General features: G+C 39.9%; 2 protein-coding genes and 1 pseudogene across 2 annotated transcripts; 2 read left to right on the top strand and 1 right to left on the bottom strand.

Moving 5' to 3' along the window:
• Positions 1–6,501: 6,501 nt before the first annotated feature.
• LOC118804508 lies at positions 6,502–10,021 on the bottom strand (annotated as a pseudogene).
• Positions 10,022–10,394: 373 nt separating this feature from the next.
• Positions 10,395–12,466, top strand: LOC118804535 (zona pellucida sperm-binding protein 3-like). The gene is made up of 8 exons (XM_036565028.1): positions 10,395–10,919; positions 11,023–11,141; positions 11,309–11,412; positions 11,490–11,667; positions 11,738–11,855; positions 11,926–12,017; positions 12,100–12,191; positions 12,275–12,466. Exons 1-8 carry the CDS (start codon positions 10,407–10,409, stop codon positions 12,358–12,360), a joined length of 1,302 nt encoding a protein of 433 aa, XP_036420921.1. The 5' UTR covers positions 10,395–10,406; the 3' UTR covers positions 12,361–12,466.
• A 3,495-nt stretch (positions 12,467–15,961) lies between these two features.
• Positions 15,962–18,456, top strand: LOC118804536 (zona pellucida sperm-binding protein 3-like). Its single transcript, XM_036565029.1, has 8 exons — positions 15,962–16,486; positions 16,590–16,708; positions 17,272–17,375; positions 17,453–17,630; positions 17,701–17,818; positions 17,894–17,985; positions 18,068–18,159; positions 18,248–18,456. The coding sequence occupies exons 1-8, from the start codon at positions 15,974–15,976 to the stop codon at positions 18,325–18,327; spliced, it is 1,296 nt and encodes a 431-aa protein (XP_036420922.1). The 5' UTR covers positions 15,962–15,973; the 3' UTR covers positions 18,328–18,456.
• Positions 18,457–20,444: the final 1,988 nt, after the last annotated feature.

The raw sequence follows: 20,444 nt of genomic DNA, 5'->3' as shown, positions 1-20,444 counted from the left end.
AGAGCCCAGATTGTGTGTATGTATACAAAGTGTACATGTCCATGTGAGATAAAAAAATAAGTCTGTCTCACATAAAATGACTAGGTGTAGAGATAATTGTCTAAAAGTCCCATGTGTATAATCTTGGGGACTGGGATTGGGAAAACCACAGGCTAGAGGATGACTATCAAAAACTGTGCATCAACAGGTTGGCTAGAGTCTATAACTGTACACTAGCAAGGTAGATCTATGACAAATAGGAAGAGATTAAGGAAGTTAAGATAAACAAGAACAATAATACAATGGCAATAATATAATGTCAATAAGCTACTCCGACACCGTTTACGTTAGCTAGCTAGCCATCAAGTAACATAACAAAGAATTCTATAACTTGCCTAATAAATTCTACAGACAGTGCTAAATGATGGTGTAAATTTAGTTCGAGCTGTATATACAGCTGTACAGTTAAATTTAGTTTGAGCTGTATATACAGCTGTACAGTAGAACTTACCATACCCGTGTCTTACTTGCACAATAATGAGATCGTGCGTGTAGCCTCCACCCATTCAGCCATTTATCCCTTTTACTTAGTTTAGGTTAGCTAGCCCAACAGGAGAACAGGAGATAATGCTGTGCCTCTCGTAGTGGCGGAAATGAACTTGTATTGACAATCAAGATCAGCTAACTTAGTTGCTAATGATAGATACAGTAACCATCAAGTCAACCAAAACATTTTGCAAATAAATATTTGTTTAAAACAATCAACCTTGTGAGAGAATCAGATACTGTCTATCCAAAAAATCTAATAGGCTTTAAGCAATGAAAAAAGAGATGGACAATAATTTTAGTTTTCATCTTTCTTTCCTGCTTTCCTGGATAAATCCTCTGTGAAACCTTGAAAGATCGAAAGACGTTTTTGATTTTATAATCTTCAATGTATTTATTTGAAATTACCCGTGACAGAACATTATCAGACAGCACAGACACACGTTCCTAAAAATAATGTACCTCTTGTGGTTTGCTTGGTGAGTCTAAGACATACAGCCTTTAACACTGAGAACAGAGGCATTTAATCTCATTGATCGGTATTCCGTTAAGAGAATATATAACATGAAAAATGCCTAGTGTATACAAAAGGGGTACAGTTAGCTAAAATACTTCTAAAATGTGTACTGACTCTGTAGGTTCCTGCCTGAGCAAAACACAGTGCAATGTGGAATTTGTAGTCCTTCACCAACCAGTGCAGTCCTAATAAGGCGGTCACGTTCACAGCCATGTACCTTTGACTTCTTTTATGTTTTCCTTACATTTTAAAATGTGTATCAGATAAGTTCTTATATATCTTACTCTATCATGTCTGATATCAATAGAAGTGGAAACGGAAGCACACAGATAAATTCTGAAATTTCTACTAATCCATAGCGAAACTACTCCCGAACCCTTGGGAGCGCTCTAATGACCATGTGACATGCACGTGGTGTGTTTAAGTAATACGTTGCTGCAGAATGTGGCTAAAAGAGCAGCTCGGTCAAAGTCTGATACATTGACATACAGTCTGTCACACTAAACACTCTTTTTGTCAGTTAAGATGATCTTAAAACTAAGATTGGCTGAGACATCAGAATAACCGCTAATGGGAATAAAGTATCAGTTCTTGTGTTACTTGATTTTTCTGCTGCCTTTTATAATGTAGACCTAACTATACTACTACACAGACTTGAAAAATAAGATGGATTGTTGGGAAATATTCTGGTTAGTGGTGACACTTTTTAAATGGTAGAAAGAACTCAAGGCAAAGGATACATGACTTACTTTTGGAAGAGGTTCTGACATTTGAACATGTATATATATATATATGTATTATTACATATTACATTATGACCACATCCTTGTTTCTACACTCATTGTCCATTATATAGATTATATAGATGCACTCTGTAGTTCTACAGTTACAGACTGTAGTCCATCTGTTTCTCTGCATACTTTGTTAGCCCCCTTTTACCCTGTTCTTCAGTGGTCAGGACCCCCATGGACCCTCACAGAGCAGGTACTATTTGGGTGGTGGATCATTCTTAGCACTGCAGTAACACTGACGTGGTGGTGGTGTGTTAGTGTGTGTTGTGCTGGTCTGAGTGGATCAGACACAGCAGTGCTGCTGGTTTTTAAACACTGTGTCCACTCACTGGCCACTCTTTTAGAAACTCCTACCTTGTCAGTCCACCTTGTAGATGTAAAGTCATCTGCTGCTGCACAGTTTGTGTTGGTCATCCTCTAGTCCTTCATCAGTGGTCACAGGACGCTGTTGGCTGGATATTTTTGGTTGGTGGACTATTCTCAGTCCAGCAGTGACACTGAGGAGTTTAAAAACTCCAGCAGCACTGCTGTGACTGATCCACTCAGACCAGTGCAACAACACACACTACAGACTACAGTCTGTAATTGTAGAACTATAAAGTGCACCTATATAGTAAGTGGAGCTGATAAAATGGACAACGAGCATAGAAACAAGGAGGTGGTCACAATATTATGCCTGATTGGTGTGATATATATACATATATATATATATATATATATATATATATATATATATATACATATATATATATATATATATATATATACACACACACACACACATACATCACAGCAAGAAGGGCCTGGGTTCGATTCCCTGGCCCGGAGTGACCAGGGTCCCCTCTGTGTGGTGTTTGCATGTTCTTCCTGTGTCTGCTTGGGTTTCCTCCCACAGTCCAAAGACATGCAGTCAGGCCAATCGGAGAACTAAATTGTGTGTATGAATGTTTTTGTCTGTGTGTCTGCTCTTCGATGGACTGACGACCTGTCCAGGGTGTTTCCTGCTTTCTGGCCAGTGGGCTTCAGCACTCCCTGCAACCCAGGAGGATAAGTATATACGTATATATATAATCAGAAGCCCTGGATGAACAGAGAGGTTCGCCAACTCCTCTGACCTGCGTATGTGGCAAGGCATACAGTCAATCACTGACTTCAAAGCATCATGCACTGTGCACCCTACCAACTGTGCCTCACTCCCTGATGAGCTCAACCACTTCTATGCTCAACAAGGGAAATAAAGTGGTTTTCTCCAAAGCAGATTTACCACCTGATGAGCAGCCACTCACACTCTCCACCGCGGATGTCTGTCACAGTCTGAGCAAGGTGAATGCACAAATGGCAGCTGGACTAGTTCTATTCTTAGACTAGTTCTTTTTTATTTGAATTTCTGTCTGCCTGCTACATTGGACAATTTAAAATATTTTTAGGTTATATGTTATTTATTGTTATATTTTACAAAATATAAAATATATATTCATATATCATGTGTAATGATAATGAATGTACAATGAACTACAAACAAGTTTTTTCTCCTTTCTCTGTTTTTTATTTTTATATTCTGATATTCTGTTCTTAGCCTTGTCTCACTCGATAAATTCTACAAAGACTGCAAACTCTTGGCCTTAACTTTGACTCGATGTGTCTTGATTTGGACTCAAACTGTCTTGACTATAACACCTGCAAACTGAAAACAGGCTTTTCCAAGAACAAAGCAATTGAGCCTAAGGGTCCTCATGAGTCAATCAGGTTTAACCCTTTTCACAGTTGCCATTAAGTGCAGCTTGTGCCTGTTTTGGCGGTGTCTCAGATCTTGCACTATAAATGTTGATGGAAATGATTTACAAAACCAAAAGTGAAATGGGTTTTGTGTGTGGCAGTTGTACACAATAGATGTTAAGAAAGCTATAGTTCTGCTGTCTCAGGGATGTTTTTGTTTTATGAGAAAAAACTGGGAACCACATACTGTTGGGCAACAAGAGTTACACTGAAGATATATTAACATTGTCATACTTATAATAAGGTAATTAAATATGGAACTTTCAAAATAAAATCACATCGATAAGACATAATGTTGGTTTATTTGCAGAAAGAACAAACAGGCTACTGCTGAAACTCATGAAAGCTATGCTGAAGATAATTAGAACCTAACGGTTTTGTTTCCTCACAGGAGTTGACTTGACAGTTGCCGTTAGAGACCATTAGAAGACGGACAAATGTATCTGGAATCAGTCCCAGAGCACCTGATTAAATGATTTGAATCCTTTACTTTGTGATACCAACCCATCAGGAAAACACAGAATACCATTAGAGACTACTGGACACCACCAGGAACCAACAGACACTTTTAATGAGTTCTACAACTTTTTAAACAGGGAGGTACAATAAATGGATTCTCTAGCTGTGTTATGGATGAGAAATGGATCAAGTGATGATATCGCTAAACAGGAGCAGCCAAAAGTTAACATGCCACTGGGCTGCTTCTGCCATTGTGGCAGACAGTGCATGTGGACTTGACGTCACCGGGGCTGAGAGTGCATGTCTGCAGCCAGACTCTGTTGGTGTAATCTGTCCCACTGTGGTAAAGAAGTTAGCTAAAGTTTAAGAGCCTTTCTTCTCTGACTAGACCTGCAGCCTAATTTATGATATTGACTCAAGTCTACAGCCATAAAGCGCAAACTTAACATTGAGAGCCAGCGATTTTGGCAAGATGCAAATTTAAATACTTTTTCATATGAGAAAAGACAAATACATTCAATATCAATAGAGATGAAACAAAGCATAGACTGCAAGCTACCTAGGTCTCACTGTATCCTCTTTGTATCAGAGCAAATTCAGTAGTTCAGTAAAAATATATACCCTTTAAGGTCGAACAAAAACATGGCTATTTATGCTGTTTAATCTGCTCTTTTCATTTAATGAAGTGATCTCTGAATGTGGTTGCTGCATTTAATTGATAGGTAAGGAAAATGATCTAACAAACTGAGAAATGTATGGATTTTCTTTTAAGTTTGTCTAACAAAATATACAACCACAAATCCAAAAAGGTTGGGAAGCTGTGTAAAATGTAAATAAATGTAAAAAAAAACTTAATAAAAAAGATTTGCAAATCTCATAGTAACCTATTTTTTTCACAATAGAACATAGAACAAATATCAGATGTTGAAAGTGAGACATTTTTCTATTTCATGAAAAATATTAACTCATTTAAAACTGGGCTTGCCTGGGGGACAGCCTCATTATTGCTAGTTTGCATTCACACACAAAAATTCTATTCAAACCATGGATCTATTGTGCAATCCTTAGATACAAACACTTAAGCAAGCACAGCGCTTTTTGGATACGTGGCATTTCACCATGCAGGAGTACCTACAAACAATGCAATATGAGAAGGTTTTTAGCAATTCAGGCAGAACAATCCTTTCACCACCATCACGAAATTTGAAGTGATGCTATAAGTCAAAGCAGTGGCGTTACAAAATGAACCAATCAAAACCTCACATATGGTGCCAGGATCAGATAGCTTCCACACACAGCAGGAAAGGAGGAACAGAGATTGCAGCAGACCAGAGACAGCTTTCACACTTGACCAAACATACTGAACTCACAGAGAAAGCAGTCCTGGGTCCAGGAACTCAAGTGAAGACACTCTAAAAGATGGCCATCTCCAATCTGTCCTACCAGACATGGTGATAGCCTTTTGTACAGGATTTGGAACTGGGTCCATCATTACACATCTGTGTGACAGGTGACCATTCAGGAACATTCAAGGCCTTGGGCCTGACTGAAAGTGACATTTGCTGATGTCTTTAGGATGCGCATGAAGAAAAATTGTGTTGAGTGAACCAATCCACATTTAACTTTGTTAAGATTGACAAAAATGGAGATACATGTTTTCCTTTGGACAGCAACGATATGTAGTTTGTTTACTTCGCAACGTTTGCATAAAGCTACAACTGCTTTGACCAAGTCTCTGTAAGATGAGGAAGATACCTGTGGGTGCTCTCCCCATCTGTTTTAGCCTGCTGATTTCTTTAAGCTATTGTCTTATTGGCTATGTTTTATATTTCCCTCTAATCCTGAGGAACCCCCCCCACCCCTTCAGGAATTTTATAATCTATTCTTTTAAATTCAAATGTGTAGTTAACCAACTTGCTCTGTCTATTCAGACATAAACCTGGTCAAAGTAATGATCTGAATCCTGTAGAGCATATTTGTTCTCACAAACAGAGTAGCTTGGCAATATTTCAGCTATTTGAAGCCATCAGTGCCGAGTGAAACAGTTTGGGCTCTTTCTGTAAAAAGCTGTCTGCAAGTTTACCCACAAGACTAACATTTAAAAGGAATCAAAGGGGATGCTATCCCATACCAGGTTGCTTTGTTTAAAGGTGTTAGTAGGACTATTAAAAGCTTGTTTGACCCTTTTTGCATAGACTAGACTTGAAAAAATAACTTTTTTCACACTGCAATCTCATTGCACAATACTTTAATATAGTACAAAGTACAGCCAAGCTCAGCTAATATCATTAAGGATTCATGACTGCAAAAAATATCAATTAATCCGGCATAATAACAGTAGGAAGCATGAGTGTAAGCAGTGTTGCATTTGGCTTACAGTCTTAGACAATCTTCAAACATAACAGCAATTTTATTTTTTGTTCATGGTCTAATTTACACCTCCTCGCTGCCAAACAGGGATTTTTTCTCCAGTCTGAACAGGGCCAACAGAGACATTTCCTTCCCACTGCGAACCTGAAGCATGGAGATGAAACCATTTAGTCAGAAGCTTTACAAAAAAGACTCCTGAGACTTCAATCATTACCTGCTGAAACTCCCACACACCTGCCACTGGAGATGCACTTCCTCCATCCCTTAAGCCACAGCTTGTGTCACATCAGCCATAAACCCAGTCAACGTCATCTGCTGAGAAACAGCACAGTCAAATCTTGGTCAGGTCAATTTATCTACTGTAGAAGCTCAACATTTCAGCTTTCTGCAAACTGACCTGTTAGCAGTGAAAGATCAAGCTTTGTGCACAGCATCAGTGGGAGCAGAAGCAGAAACAGATGTAGCCTTCAAGAAGCATGTAAGGTAGATCTGCAAAGAAGCAAAAACCATAAGCCCACATGAAACAACTGCAGCAAATCACAAAGCAAGTACTTTTACTTACCAAGCCACTGCAGGAATATCTGGGGACGGCATTTGCATCCAGCACTGCAGTAGCCACACAGCTGTCCACAAAAATCACACACGGTTGTACTGCATCACAGATGCCTCAATATTTATGAAGTCATCCAGGAAATACTGGTTGGTTGGTGTCTCAAACTGCCAGTCATCTAAAGAGAAGAAACAAGCACCCCATTAAACTACGTGAACACAAACCAATCATAAGCCTAAGGGGGAAGAGCAGATGTTCCTAAGCAGTCACAGTAGAAGCATAAGGTATCCAGGCAGGCAAGAGGGCACTGCTGCTTACGTTATGCAGTCTGTAAAATAACACAGAATTATTTAAACTCTACAGGTAGCCACAATGCTGGATTCCATCCATGTATTTTTAAACATATTTTGACAAATTTCACTCTTGGAACAAAACCTAATTTTTCCAAAGTGAGGACTTTGACAACTTTTTGGATCACCATTGGTCTGTTGAGCATGAAACCAACAATGTAAAGAGCCACTGCAGTTTACAAACTAAGCATAGATGACAACCAGAGATACAAGGTTATTGCAACAGCAACTTAATATGTCTCAAATTAAAAACATTGATAGATGATGCAGCTTACTACTGATACATTTCTCAACATCTCTGTGAAGTCCCATATGTAGCATTACAGACAGTATTAGAGGAATCAAGCAGGGCAAACCTGAAGGAGCTGTAATTTACCTACAGCTATAGACTCACCATTAGCACACTATTGCACAGCTGCAGCTCTGCTTCAAAGATGAGAACCTGAGCAGCGGAATCTTCTCCTGTTGCTGTGCAGCCTCCAAGACTGAGAGCTGAGGGATTTATTAGCTCTCCAGTTCCAAACAAATCCTTCTTAACCTCCACATACACAGAGTTCTGTCCACAATCAGCTGCAACACTCACAGCAGAAACAGGCTGACGCGGCTCAAAATGCACTTCTGGCTCCCTAAGCTTTTCTGGAGCTTGGGGGAAACGCCATGTCAGTTTCTTCACTGGACCCTGCATCACCTGTTTTAACTGAACACTTTTGAATCTTCGAAAGGAGTCACAAGCACTCCTGAGACAGGATCCTGAACAGCTTCTCTAAAACTGGCCTATTTGACTGCTTGGGGATCGTATCTGTTGAAGAACACAGTGAAAGGGGGCTAAAATTATGCAGAGAAACAGATGGACTACAGTCTGTTATTATAAAGCTACAAACTGCACTTATACGGTTAGTAGAGCTGATAAAATGGTCAGTGAATGCAGAAGCAAGGAGGTGGTTTTTAATGAAGTACCTCCGGTTTACTGGACGTTTAGTGGCGGATCAGGTAGACTCGTGCTTGTTTTGAGCCTTGTTCTCCTCTAGAGAGAGTGAACTGTCTGTAATTTGATCCATAGATCTATGTGTGGCAAACAGTAATTGATAACTGTGTTAATTTCATGAAAATTCTGTGGTTTTTTTACCAGTAGAGACAGGTAATCACAGTACATAAATTGATAAAGTGGATAAAGACAGTTTTGTAACTTTTATCGTGAATTAATTGTTTTTACATATTTTTAAAATGTATTATGTATTTATTTATTCATTAATGTATGAATTCAATTTGATTAATGCTTCATTTTAATTGTAAATAATGATAAAAACACGGTAATTATACTTCTTCTTCTTCCTATCATTATTATTATTATTATTATTATTATTAGTTAATCATTTATTTTACAATGATCATTATTTGGAAGTAGTAACTAAAATTTTAGTTGTGCTAAATTATTGCGAAGATTTATGTTCCAAAAAAAATACATAAATTAAAAAAATCACCAACTGTTTACAAACAAACACCTCCTACAAACAGTTCGATTATTTGAACTGCATGCTGTTATAGCATCTCATGCAACCCTGCTATCCACCACATGAGAAGCCAATCAGGATGTGACATGACTGACCTCTGCCAGTCCCCAATAAAAACAGCGGGAGGACTGGGTCCAGTTCATATGTACTGTGAACGGTTAAACTGGGACTAAACTGCTGCTAAGCTAATGACAGAGCAATATCCCCGCAGTGTCTTACATTTATATTTACAGCATTTAGCAGACACTCTTATCCACAGCGACTTACAAAAAGTGCTTTGTTGTCTACTCAGAGAAAATATCTTTGCTAGTTACAAATAGGCTAGAGAGAAAGCCAGTCCTGAACTCAGATATTGCTAGAAACAGAAGCACACATTGATACCTGGAGAAAAGCAACAGATATAGTGCAGTACAAGTGCAGTACAATACATTTCAATTAGTACTTAAGTAACTTAGTTCTCACTTAAGTGCTCTAAAAAGAGATGTGTCTTCAGTCTGTGTTTGAAGACTGTGAGAGAGCCTGCTGTTCGGACAGCCAGTGGGAGTTCATTCCACCACCCGGGTGCCAGGACAGAGAAAAGACTTGATGTATGTTGATGCTTGTGAAAAAGAGTGAAAAACTCTTGTTGTCTCTTGTTTTCAAGATTTTGTTTACAAGACACAGTGATCAACATTATTAAATTGCTGCAAGTTTTGCTGATTTGTAGATCCACACTCTAAATAAGAATATGAAAAAGTGATCTGGGCGAGACACTGTGGGCAGTGCATTCTGCTTAGCTTCATAAATCATTTTAAATTGTTCAGCATGGCTAGTGCCCTGTTCTTTCTTTCTTTCTTTCTTTCTTTCTTGTGTGGGAGTGGAGAAATAAAGAATAAATGTTTGCTGATGTATATGGGAATAAATGAATGCATGTCTGCTTCAGTTTCTCTTTTGAGTCAATAATAGGCATAGTCTAAACATCTTTAGGTTCTCAGAACAATACATACAGAAAACAACTAACACTTCCTCTAGTCATGTATGGTACCTCAGTGTGTGTAAATTAAGCAGTTTACATAAAGCCCACAAAACATTATGATGGAAGGTATATAGGCCTTGGTGAGGAATATTAAAATATCTGAGCTGAAAATTTGCTTAAATTACGATATCCTTGCCTTGAACCTCAGTAACACCATGTCATTAACAGGTTCAAGATAAACCTGACATACAATGACATCTAGTGGCAGATGTGTGATTTGGCTTCAATTTAAACCACAGGTGCACTTTAAACTGCAGCTTTCAAGGACACAGCAATGGAGGTCAGGAATACACACGACTCCTTCAAATTTAAACTCTTTATGTGTACAATATTTGTATAATAAAAAAAGAAAATCATCTGATAGAAACCAGTCAAGTGATTCACAACATAGAACTTCAACTGATCTCACCTGTGACACAGAAACAGGTCCAAACACACATTAACTTGTCTTAAGTGGGGGTGGAGCCACCTTCACCTGCTGCTAAATAAAAGCCAGTGACAAGTAACACCAGTAACCAGTGGAGCTTTAGGAGTTTGCAGATATGGAGTTGAAGCCAGTTGGTCTTGGGGTTCTACTATTTGTGCTGCTTGGTAGTTGTAGTGCACAGTTACCAAAATGGAGGAGCCCAAGTCTTGGTCAGCCTCAGCAGATAACAGGTAGAGGACCTGTGCAGCAGGTAGGGGCACGGTTGCCTCTTCAGGATCCTGTCTCAGGAGTGCTTGTGAATCCTGAAGATCCGCTGAGTGTTCAGTTAAAACAGGTGATGCAGGGTCCAGTGAAGAAGCTGACATGGCATTTCCCCCAAGCTCCAGAGAAGCCTAAGCAGCCAGAAGTGTATTTTGAGCCACGTCAGCCTGTTTCTGTTGTGAGTGTTGCAGCTGATTGTGGAGAGAACTCTGTGTATGTGGAGGTTAAGAAGGATTTGTTTGGAACTGGAGAGCTAATAAATCCCTCAGCTCTCAGTCTTGGAGGCTGCACAGCAACAGGAGAAGATTCTGCTGCTCAGGTTCTCATCTTTGAAGCAGAGCTGCAGCTGTGCAATAGTGTGCTAACGGTGAGTCTATAGCTGTAGGTGAATTACAGCTCCTCCAGGCCTGGCCTGCTTGATTCCACTAAGACTGTATGATGCTACTGAATCTTCATGTTTGTTTTTCCAGACAACTGCAGATGAGTTGGTCTACAGCTTCATCCTTCAATATGCCTCTGAACCATTGGGTGGGATGCCAATCTTGAGGACGGGAGGTGCTACGGTTGCTATTGAGTGCCACTATCCAAGGTAAGGACCAGTTTGCCTTCAGTGTAGTGGCCACTGAGAGTAGCTAGGTTTTTCTCTTTTGAAAAATGAGGTTTTGTTCCAAAAGTAATGTCATATGCATAAAATACATGAATAGTCATGAATTGTACCTACTGGTTGAGTTCATGAGACAATACTGTGTTTTACAGGCTACATAATGTAAGCAGCAATGCCCTCTTGCCTGCCTGGATACCTTATGCTTCTACTGTGACTGCTGAGGAACGTCTGGTCTTCTCCCTCAGGCTCATGACTGGTTTGTAACATGGTTGTGTTCAAGTAGTTTAAGGCTTCATAAAATGTTCCTGCAATGGGCTGATTGTCTCTTCTCAGATGACTGGCAGTATGAGAGGCCATCCAACCAGTATTTCCTGGGTGACCTCATAAATATTGAAGCATCTGTCATGCAGTACAACCATGTGCCTCTCAGGATTTTTGTGGACAGCTGTGTGGCTACTGCAGCGCCTGATGCAAATGCTGTCCCCAGATATTCCTTTATTGAGAACTATGGGTAAGCAAGCCTCCTTCCTAACTCTGCCCATGCAGGCTCACCTTGAGTCTAATCCTGTTCTTGTTTCTAGGTGCCTGGTAGATGCTAAGCTTACAGGCTCCACGTCTCGCTTTTTGCCTCGAGTTCAGGCGGATAAGCTCCAGTTTCAGCTGGAAGCCTTTGTATTTCAGCAGCAGGGCAGTAATTTGGTAAGTACAACTGCTTGCTTTGTGATTTGCTGTTGTTTCTTGTGGGCTTATGGTTTTTGCTTCTGTGCAGATCTACCTGACATGCTTCTTGAAGGCTACACCCGTTTCTGCTTCTGCTCCCACTGATGCTGTGCACAAAGCTTGTTCCTTCACTGCTAACAGGTCAGTTTGCAGAAGGAAGAAATGCTAAGCTTGTACATCAGATGAGGTGACCTGACCAAGATCTAACTGTGCTGTTCCTCAGGTGGACTACAGCAGATGACGATGACCGGGTCTGTGGCTGTTGTGACACAAGCTGTGGCTTAAGGGATGGAGGAAGTGCGTCTCCTGTGGCAGGTGTGTTGGTTTCATCAGGTCATGCTTGCTGCCTTTAGTGTCTTTTTGTACAGCTTGTGACTAAATGGTTTAATCCGTTTCAGGTCCACAGTGGGAGGGCAACATCTCTGTTGGCCCTGTTTGGATTGGAGAAAAATCCCCTGTTTGGCAGCGAGGAGGTGTAAATTAGACCATGAACAAAAATAAAATGCCTGTGCCACAGTATGTTTCATTGTCTTCTTGAAGCCATGTTAACAAATGGTCTTGTACTAAAAAACAATCATAACTAATAGGTTGATCCTATTCTGCCTTGCTGCTTGGTGCTAGAATTTGAATTTAGTCTTAACTTCATCTGGGGTTTAGCTGAAGAATGTATGCCACCCTCCATACTCTGTCCCACAGAGTATGACATGGATAATGGTCAGACAGTTTTGTTAATTATGCTGTCTTACTTAGAAATCTGTGCAGGGGGGTCAATCTGTAAAGGAACTGACCAGTTTTCACAACGTGTGTGTGGGGGTTGTGGGGTGGGGTGTGTTTTAAAATAACTTCTCAGGAAATTGTTCCAGATTTTTCTGGTTACCCCAAATGTAGGTGCTCAGCTAGTGTCAGTTTAGCTTTAGTTTAGAGTTGGAGTTAAGGCTAACATTTGGTAACTATTGGTGGGAGTTAATGACCAACTGAACCACTTCTATAAATACATGTGCAAACATTTATAAATGACAAGTCTTGAAGATGTGGTTTAGAACACAGTATGACAATGAACACCCTATTTTTAAAAAAAAAAAAAAGGGGGGGGTGGCAGTAGCTTAACCTAAAAGGGCAGATGGTTAACCAGAATGACATTTTCTAAACACCAATTGGCAATGTTCAAACAACCAACAGGGCTAAAGGAGATCACAACACTGTCAGAAGTGGGTGTTGTCAAAAAGTACAGGGAGATTCAGTTGAAAGAGGCCCCAAATATTTTGTAACTCCTGTTAGGATGAAAATATCTGGACCAAAAAAAGCTACATACCTTGATGTATGTGTAATCAACTGCATTACATGTGATGCTGGATGAGATTTGTTTTCTGCTAGACACATGAAGGGGTACGGGGGTATGCACCTGGAAGTTGCAAAAGGAGGTTAAATGTCACAATGGCTATTTGGCGCCTACCTCATCACTCCAACACAGGGGCATCCCAGCTTGTTTGAAGCTCCGTATACTGAGGAGCACGTTGTTTCGTTTGGGTTGCTTCATCCTAGCAAGAGTTATTACAGAATATTTGGGGCCTTTTTTTGAGTGACTTTCCCTGTACAATGTCCAATTATGAACTTGACCACTTTCTTTTTTAAGAAATGAGCCTCTGTGTGTGTGTTTGAACCTGAATATACACACTGATATCAGCTGGATGCTGGACCCAGTGGCATGTTATGCAGTTTCTAACTCTTACACTAAGCGAGCCTTAAGTATTACTGTGTCGATGATATGGATCCTGTGCAGTTACATTTTATAACATGCCCCTTCCCTCCAGCCTCCCAGAGTTTGAAGGTGAAATAGTACCAGAAAGCAGCACATTATGCAGATTTTTTTTTTGCAATTTAACTTAAATGTATAAATAAAGTATTTTCATGCTTTTTTACTAAACTGTTTTTGTTTTTTCAAATACAAATTACTGTAGCTTAACATAATTTGCATCAATTATATAATTTTGGCATGTATTTATGGCAACAGTTTTGGTGACTGTTTACATCCAGTGTTGACACCATCAGCGTAGCAACTCCAGTTCTAAAGAGGCAAACTTTGGACAACAAAAGTGTCTTGACAGATTGAATTTACTTGTAGTAAAAGGAAAATGTTAATTTGATTAGTTTTTTTGCCAGACTATTCCTGTTCCTGTTGAACTGTTCAAGGTAAAACTGTGCTGACAGAAAACATCAGTTACACATTTTTGAACCCCCACACTTGCTACATAAATGTATTCTTTATGGCTCAACATTTAAGTAGCATAGATTATTTTTAGTTTTTTTGAGGGGCTGTTATCTGTAGTAATTTTATTTTTTTTTTGGATTTTTACCTAATTATCTCCCCAATTTAGTCGTTTCCAATTCCACCAGCTGGTTAGGACTCCCCCAATCACACGATATTATCAACGCTAGGAGGGTGAAGGCTAACACAGGCTTCCTCCGAGACCTGTGAAACCAGCCACCACTTCTTTTGGAACTGCCGCTCACGCAACATCATCGGACAGCTGAACGCGCTCGGAGGAAAGCGCCAAACGCCAGTTCTGTTACGTCAGCTAACAGACGCCTGCGCTGACTAGCATCGCGTTGAGTGATGGGGGGAGAAGAGGGGGGAGAAATCCTACCCACCCAGAGAGAGCGAGGCCAGTTGTGCTCACTTGGACTCCCGGCTACGGATGGCTGTAGCATCACCAGGGATCGAACTCGCGATCTCCTGATGATAGGGCCAACGCTTAGACGGTTGCGCCACTCATTTTAAAGTTTTCTGTTGCATAGGTATTTAGCTGAGGTTGTGTTGCCAGATATAATTGACATAACTAAGGCATCTACATCAAACTTTTTTTTTTGATCATGCAGTAGGTTCCATGTAAATGGGTTTTTACTGAATTTTTTGACAACCTTACATAGTTATGATGTTTACACTATTTTGCAATTTGTGTATATAGATTGTTAGGTAAGATTGGGGTTTTCAGTCCTTTAAGAAGCATGTTTACAGAGACACTACGGGCAATGCATTCTGCTTAGCTTTGCAAATCATTTTGGATTGTTCAGCATGGCTAGTGCACTGTTTGTGTGTGGGCATGGGGAAAAGAAGAATACACATTTTCTGAGACGAGAGTGTCTGCTACAGTTTCCCCTTTGAGTCAGTAATAGGGATAGCCTAGACCAGGGGTGCTCAATCCTAGTCCTAGAGAGTTCAGATCCAACACATCTGGCTCTAATATTCAGATGTACCTAAAAGCCTTCATCACCTGAGCTAGGTGTGTTAGATTAGGGGTGAAACTAAATCCGGCAGGGTGGTAGAGCTCTAGGACTAGGATTGGGCACCCTTGGCCTAGACGCAGGTCATCTTTAAGGTCTCTGGGCAATACATTCTAAAAACGACTACAGCTTCCTCTGGCTGAGTGAGGTGAATCAGTGTGTTTAACTAAGCAACATATCATGACATTAAAACATGCAATGAAGTCCACAAAAAAGTATGATTGAAGGTATAACAGCCTCTGTATGGAATATTAAAATAACTGAGCTAAAACTGCACTTAAATTCCAAAAATGTTGCCTTAAACCTCAAAAACATCATGTTTTTAGCAGGTTTAAGATAAAACTCAGTTAAACTTGACATACAGTGACATCTAGTGGCAGATGTGTGATTTTGAAATGACATAACATGCACTTTAAATGGTAGCTACCAAGGACACAGCAATGAAGCTTAAGAATCCAAGTGATTCATTCAGGTTTAAACTTAGGTTAAACTCTGAACCACAGCTAAGCTAATGACAGTTCATTATTTCCACTGTAGTTCTTTCCTGCATTTCTGTACTGATAATTTATCTGCAAAAGTCAAAAAAAAAGTTTTTGTAAATATCTCTACGATAACCGTCAGTAACATGATAAAAAAAATACAAAAAGAAAATTCTCCTCAGATGGAAACCAACTGATCTCACCTGTGACACAGAAGCAGGTTCAGACACACATTAACTTGTCTTAAGTGGGGGTGGAGCCACCTTCACCTGCTGCTAGATAAGAGCCAGTGACAAGTAACACCAGTAACCAGTGGAGCTTTAGGAGTTTGCTGATATGGAGGTAAAGCCAGTTGGTCTTGGGGTTCTACTGCTTGTGCTGCTTGGTAGTTGTAGTGCACATTTACCAAAATGGAGGAGACCAAGTCCTCACCAGCCTCAGCAGATACCAGGCAGAGGACCTGTGCAGCAGGCAGGGGCAAGGTTGCCTCTTCAGGATCCTGTCTCAGGAGTGCTTGTGAATCCTGAAGATCCACTGAGTGTTCAGTTGAAACAGGTGATGCAGGGTCCAGTGAAGAAGCTGACATGGCGTTTCCCCCAAGCTCCAGAGAAGCCTAAGCAGCCAGAAGTGTATTTTGAGCCACGTCAGCCTGTTTCTGTTGTGAGTGTTGCAGCTGATTGTGGAGAGAACTCTGTGTATGTGGAGGTTAAGAAGGATTTGTTTGGAACTGGAGAGCTAATAAATCCCTCAGCTCTCAGTCTTGGAGGCTGTGCAGCAACAGGAGAAGATTCTGCTGCTCAGGTTCTCATCTTTGAAGCAGAGCTGCAGCTGTGCAATAGTGTGCTAACGGTGAGTCTATAGCTGTAGGTGAATTACAGCTCCTCCAGGCCTGGCCTACTTGATTCCACTAAGACTGTATGATGCTACTGAATCTTCATGTTTGTTTTTCCAGACAACTGCAGATGAGCTGGTCTACAGCTTCATCCTTCAATATGCCTCTGAACCATTGGGTGGGATGCCAATCTTGAGGACGGGAGGTGCTATGGTTGCTATTGAGTGCCACTATCCAAGGTAAGGACCAGCTTGCCTCCAATGTATTGGCCACTGAGTATCTAGGTTTCCATCCATCTGTTGTCTTAAGCTCAAGTAAATAACTGACATGTAGCAAGTCATGTGAATTAGATTATAATGGTGCTGTGTAAGAAACTTTGAACATCTCCAATATTTCAGAGAGCCATGAGCTGCAGTACTCTTAAAATGGATGTCTTTAGTAGAGGCAGTGGTTCTAAAACAAATGGTTGTTGCATGGTCAAATGGAGTTTACTCTGAGAACCAGTTGCATGTTATGCTTTATAAAAAAATAACTCTATGTAGCACCAAAAAAAGGATTCCAAAACTGGTACTTCTTGCCAAGTGTACACTTTATCTTGGTGAATTAAGATAAAGATAAGTTTCAATTTGTCTTTTTTGAGTGGCAACCATGTTATCAGACACAGACCCATACCTTCCTTCTTCCCTTCCATTATAATTGGTAAAACTTTATCCACCAAATGATCAGTCTTCCAGGGTTTTGGGGGGGTAAGTCTTTATTTGCTTGCTTGCAGAGTTTGGTATATGCTTTCCATCTCTTTCAGGCTACATAATGTAAGCAGCAATGCCCTCTTGCCTGCCTGGATACCTTATGCTTCTACTGTGACTGCTGAGGAACGTCTGGTCTTCTCCCTCAGGCTCATGACTGGTTTGTAACATGGTTGTGTTCAAGTAGTTTAAGGCTTCATAAAATGTTCCTGCAATGGGCTGATTGTCTCTTCTCAGATGACTGGCAGTTTGAGAGGCCATCCAACCAGTATTTCCTGGGTGACCTCATAAATATTGAAGCATCTGTCATGCAGTACAACCATGTGCCTCTCAGGATTTTTGTGGACAGCTGTGTGGCTACTGCAGCGCCTGATGCAAATGCTGTCCCCAGATATTCCTTTATTGAGAACTATGGGTAAGCAAGCCTCCTTCCTAACTCTGCCCATGCAGGCTCACCTTGAGTCTAATCCTGTTCTTGTTTCTAGGTGCCTGGTAGATGCTAAGCTTACAGGCTCCACGTCTCGCTTTTTGCCTCGAGTTCAGGCGGATAAGCTCCAGTTTCAGCTGGAAGCCTTTGTATTTCAGCAGCAGAGCAGTGACTTGGTAAGTAAAAGTGCTTGCTTTGTGATTTTTGCTACAGTTGTTTCTTGTGGGCTTATGCTTTTTGCTTCTGTGCAGATCTACCTGACATGCTTCTTGAAGGCTACATCTGTTTCTGCTTCTGCTCCCACTGATGCTGTGCACAAAGCTTGTTCCTTCACTGCTAACAGGTCAGTTTGCAGAAGGAAGAAATGCTAAGCTTGTACATTAGATGAGGTGACCTGACCAAGATTTAACTGTGCTGTTCCTCAGGTGGACTACAGCAGATGACGATGACCGGGTCTGTGGCTGTTGTGACACAAGCTGTGGCTTAAGGGATGGAGGAAGTGCGTCTCCTGTGGCAGGTGTGTGGGAGTTTCATCAGGTCATGCTTGCTGCCTTTAGTGTCTTTTGTAAAGCTTGAAACTAAATGCTTTTGTCTCCATGCCTCAGGTCCACAGTGGGAGGGCAACATCTCTGTTGGCCCCGTTCGGATTGGAGAAAAATTCCCTGTTTGGCAGCGAGGAGGTTGAAATTAGACCATGAACAAAAAATAAAATTGCTGTGCTACCATATGTTTAGTTGTTCTTGAAATGAGCCGAGCCAAGCCAACTGTAATTTACTTGATAACTGCATATCCTATCTGATCCTATTCTGCCTTGCTGCTTAGTGGTGCTATAATATAAAAAAATAGTCAGACCTTCAGAGAACTGCAAATTCATCTGTGGGGCTTTTGCATTAGGGTATACCACCCTCTATAATCTGTCCCACAGTGAGACATAGATAATGGTCATGCACCTCTAATACCTTTTTTATACTTTGTGTGAACAGTTATGGTTTGGTAATCTAACTGAACTCTAAACTTCAGTGTTTTTGTGAAATCAGTTGAACAGAGTAATTTGGCAGTATAATGTTCTTTCAATACTGGCACTAGAAAAGCAATAATAGATTTCTTCAGAAAAAAGCCTACTTTACACACTTCTGAGTTGTTTTAACAAATCAGACAAACAAAAATTATGTACCATATTTGAGCTTCCATTGTGGTGCCATCAAACCATCTGCCATCTTTAAATTACTGGAGTGATGTCCTCTGTCTTCATTCAGCTAGGAATGTGATGCAATCTGTAGAGATAATCAAATACCTAAGCAATCACATGATACCTTTTATGCTTGATTAGAATACATTCATCACCCATCATGTAGAGATTATAGCCTATAAATGTAAAATGAAATTCATGTATCTGCTGCCTTCTAGCTTTTTCTAACAGTTACATTTACAAGTTTGAACAAGAACATTTCCTGAATGGTGGACTATTCTCAACCCAACAGTGGTTATGATGTGTAAAAATCCAGCAACATTGTTATGACCACCACACCAATACTATATCAGCGCATCTACTGTACTGATCTACCACTGTCTGGTCAACAGCAGTCTCAGATACTGACCAATAATCACAGGGGTTAAGGACAGCTGACAAATTGTGCATGACAACATATGGGCTACAGCATGAAATTGTACACCTGTGAGGTGGGCATATAAGGTTGGTGAACTTTATAAAGTAGACAGTTAAGTACAAGGTAAGTGTTTTTAAAACGGGGAGTATAATGAGTATATAAATTCCTGTTGACTACTCATTACAAAGATTTTTGAGATAGCATACCTTCTTTGTGAAAAAGCCCCCTCCAATGATCTACAAAATCATTTGGTTACACATTATTTTGATAATTCCTTATAGATGATCCACAGATATGTTAATTATTAATATACTATTTAAATTATCAACAATGTTTAGGACTAGGTGCAGGTTTAAGGTTAAAGTGAGGGTTAGGTTTAAGGTTAGAGCTGATTTATTAGAATCTATCACACTCAACTTTCAGTTACATTTAAGAGATATTTAGCTGAATGTTACTAAAGGACAGACTAAGCACCTATGAAGCATCTACAGTGGACTATCAGAAAATATATTAACAAAGACTACAAGTAACATTTAAAAAAATGGAAAAAGAATACACATAGCCATTTTCAATGCCTATTGCTATTTTAATCTTCCAAAAAAAAAAACAATTATTTCTCTCAAAAGTCATGTTTCATGATATCCATGGGCATTCCTTACGCTTCTTGAACTGATTATTTTAATGTAGCAAATGCACAATATTTCCCTTTTACAGTTAGGGCAGTAAGCATATCGTCACTGTCCAAAGAAAAACATGTATCTCCATTTTTTGCGACTTTCACTTTTCAACATCACGGCAGCCATTCTTTACATTGTGTGAAAATGTCATGATGAACAGACAAATAAAAATGCACCAAAATTGCTAAGAATATATTCTCTTTCCATTTACTTACATTAAAAGTAAAGAACATTCCAGTTTTTTTGCCCTCTCCTGTAAAGTTACAATTTTGGAGATACATGTTTTTCTTTGGACAGTGACAATATTCTAAATAAGAATGCTTTGGCTGGCACTTTTAGAAATTGAATGAGTTGTTAAACCTATGTGTGTTCCATTATGATATAGAGTCCGGTTTTATATATTTGGATGTCAACATGGTTATTGTTATTATATTATTATATTAAGGCATTATTTTGAAATTAACTCAGTTCTATGGCATTGCTCTTGAAACCCTTTGTAGCACTTTTCTAAGCAGTTC

Source organism: Colossoma macropomum, unplaced genomic scaffold (assembly GCF_904425465.1).
Source record: "Colossoma macropomum unplaced genomic scaffold, Colossoma_macropomum, whole genome shotgun sequence".
NCBI classification, from domain to species: Eukaryota; Metazoa; Chordata; class Actinopteri; order Characiformes; family Serrasalmidae; genus Colossoma; species Colossoma macropomum.
This window is presented reverse-complemented; position numbering and strand designations above follow the sequence as displayed.

Bases quoted from the DNA above. Each gene is read 5' to 3' on its own strand.
- LOC118804535 (XM_036565028.1), top strand. From the start codon at position 10,407: ATGGAGTTGAAGCCAGTTGGTCTTGGGGTTCTACTATTTGTGCTGCTT. The intron at 11,413-11,489 runs GTTTGTAACATG...GTCTCTTCTCAG, and splicing joins CTCCCTCAGGCTCATGACTG to ATGACTGGCAGTATGAGAGG. The intron at 12,192-12,274 runs GTGTGTTGGTTT...AATCCGTTTCAG, and splicing joins AAGTGCGTCTCCTGTGGCAG to GTCCACAGTGGGAGGGCAAC.
- LOC118804536 (XM_036565029.1), top strand. From the start codon at position 15,974: ATGGAGGTAAAGCCAGTTGGTCTTGGGGTTCTACTGCTTGTGCTGCTT. The intron at 17,631-17,700 runs GTAAGCAAGCCT...TCTTGTTTCTAG, and splicing joins TCCTTTATTGAGAACTATGG to GTGCCTGGTAGATGCTAAGC. The intron at 18,160-18,247 runs GTGTGTGGGAGT...TCCATGCCTCAG, and splicing joins AAGTGCGTCTCCTGTGGCAG to GTCCACAGTGGGAGGGCAAC.